Source organism: Galeopterus variegatus, unplaced genomic scaffold (assembly GCF_000696425.1).
Source record: "Galeopterus variegatus unplaced genomic scaffold, G_variegatus-3.0.2 Scaffold2408, whole genome shotgun sequence".
Lineage (NCBI taxonomy): Eukaryota > Metazoa > Chordata > Mammalia > Dermoptera > Cynocephalidae > Galeopterus > Galeopterus variegatus.
The window spans coordinates 9755-11276 of record NW_007728519.1 but is presented as its reverse complement, the minus strand read 5'-3'; the positions used below and the strand labels follow the sequence as shown (position 1 = coordinate 11276).

Below are 1522 nucleotides of genomic sequence, written 5' to 3'. Positions count from 1 at the left end.
CCATACCCGGCCGCCGCCGCCGGGCCGCTGGGTGCCGCGCCCGACCGCTTCCCGGCCGACCTGGACCTCGACATGTTCAGCGGGAGCCTCGAGTGCGACGTCGAGTCCATCATCCTCAACGACTTCATGGACAGCGACGAAATGGACTTCAACTTCGACTCGGCCCTGCCTCCGCCGCCGCCCGGACTAGCCGGGGCCCCGCCCCCCAACCAGAGCTGGGTGCCGGGCTGAAGGCCTCCTCCGGCACCCCAGGTGCCCCTGTCCCGTCCCCCAGGGGCCTCTGTCTTCCTGTCCCGATCCCCGGGTCCCCATTCCCGATTCCAGCTCCACGAGAGGGTCCAGGAGGCAGCCCCAGCCCTGCTACAGACATCCCTCAGGCGCTGACCGCTGAGGGAAGGAGGAGGGAGGGGCTGGGGCACCCCACCATTCCTGCCTAAACTCCTGAGACCCGCTGCCTCTCTCCCTGGGGCAGGAAGCCTGGGAGACGAGGCAGAATTCCGGGCTTGGTGGGAGTGAGCGGGAGCGAGGTGGGCCGCCTGGTGTGGATGCTGGTCGGGGAAGCCATTGAGGAGATGGCTTCGGTTTACCTTGTGGAGCCCTCGCCGTGATGCACAGTTTGTCCCAAACTCCTATCAGACTCCCAAATGACACTCCCACTGGTCTTAGCCTCACTCACCCCAAGCCAGCAACGCTCTCCTGAAAACCCACTCACACCTACCTACTGGCCATTCACTCTGAGCAGTCCACTTGCAGCCTAACCCACCCTCCGACGACCCCTTCCCCCACGGTGCAGCCCCTCTCCCCCGTCCTTGCCGGCCCTAGCTTCTCCCCTCCCCCCTCGGGGTCAACCCCTCTTTACTGGTCTCAGCCTCTCCAGCGGGCCTCAGCTCCGGATTCACCCCCAGTCCGACACCCCTCTCTCGAGCCAGTCCTGGTCCCTGTCTCCCATATTTATAAGTGTCCGGTCGGGGCGGGCGGTGGGCGCGGCGTCCCCGGCGCGTATCGTAGGCAGTGTACCGTGGCCGTGCCGTCAGCGTGTGCGTGTGCGTGTGTGCCGTGTCAAGGCCGTGTAGAGTGCATTGTACAGCATATTTTCATGAATAAAATTGTTTTAAATATTTCCCGCGCCTTGGGCTAGCAGGAGGGGCGCGGCGGCGGGGGTAATTGGCAGGGATCTTGTGGTGGTGGCCGGGGGTGTTCCTGAGTCGCTATTCTGGCTTTGTGTCTGGTGTGTGTCAGCACTGGCTGATGCTGGTCTGCTCAGCACACGTTGGTTAAGCACCTATTGAATTCCAGACGCTGGAGATGTGCCTAGTGGACTCTGCACCTGTTTCTGTGAACATGTGCATGCAGGAAGTTTTGGGCCTGGGGAAATTCTGCCTGAATAGGCCTCAGAGATTGGGAGAGGAGGCACAGATATTTACTGAGAACCTGTTAGTGCCAGGCCCTGTAGTGGGCACAATTTTTGTTCCCATTATACAGATGAGAAAATGAGGAACAGATGGTAAAACAAGAGAGGGAA

At 61.4% G+C, this 1522-nt stretch overlaps 1 protein-coding gene across 1 annotated transcript in view; it reads left to right on the top strand.

Annotated features, from left to right (window-relative positions):
- The window catches only part of FOXO6 (forkhead box O6), a gene marked incomplete at its 5' end in the record, with an annotated part of 21484 nt that extends 20363 nt beyond the window's left edge, over window positions 1-1121 (top strand). The window contains one exon of the mRNA XM_008581619.1: window positions 3-1121. Coding sequence (XP_008579841.1) covers window positions 3-231 — 229 coding nt within the window. The remainder of the gene's footprint in view (window positions 1-2) is intronic.
- Window positions 1122-1522: the final 401 nt, after the last annotated feature.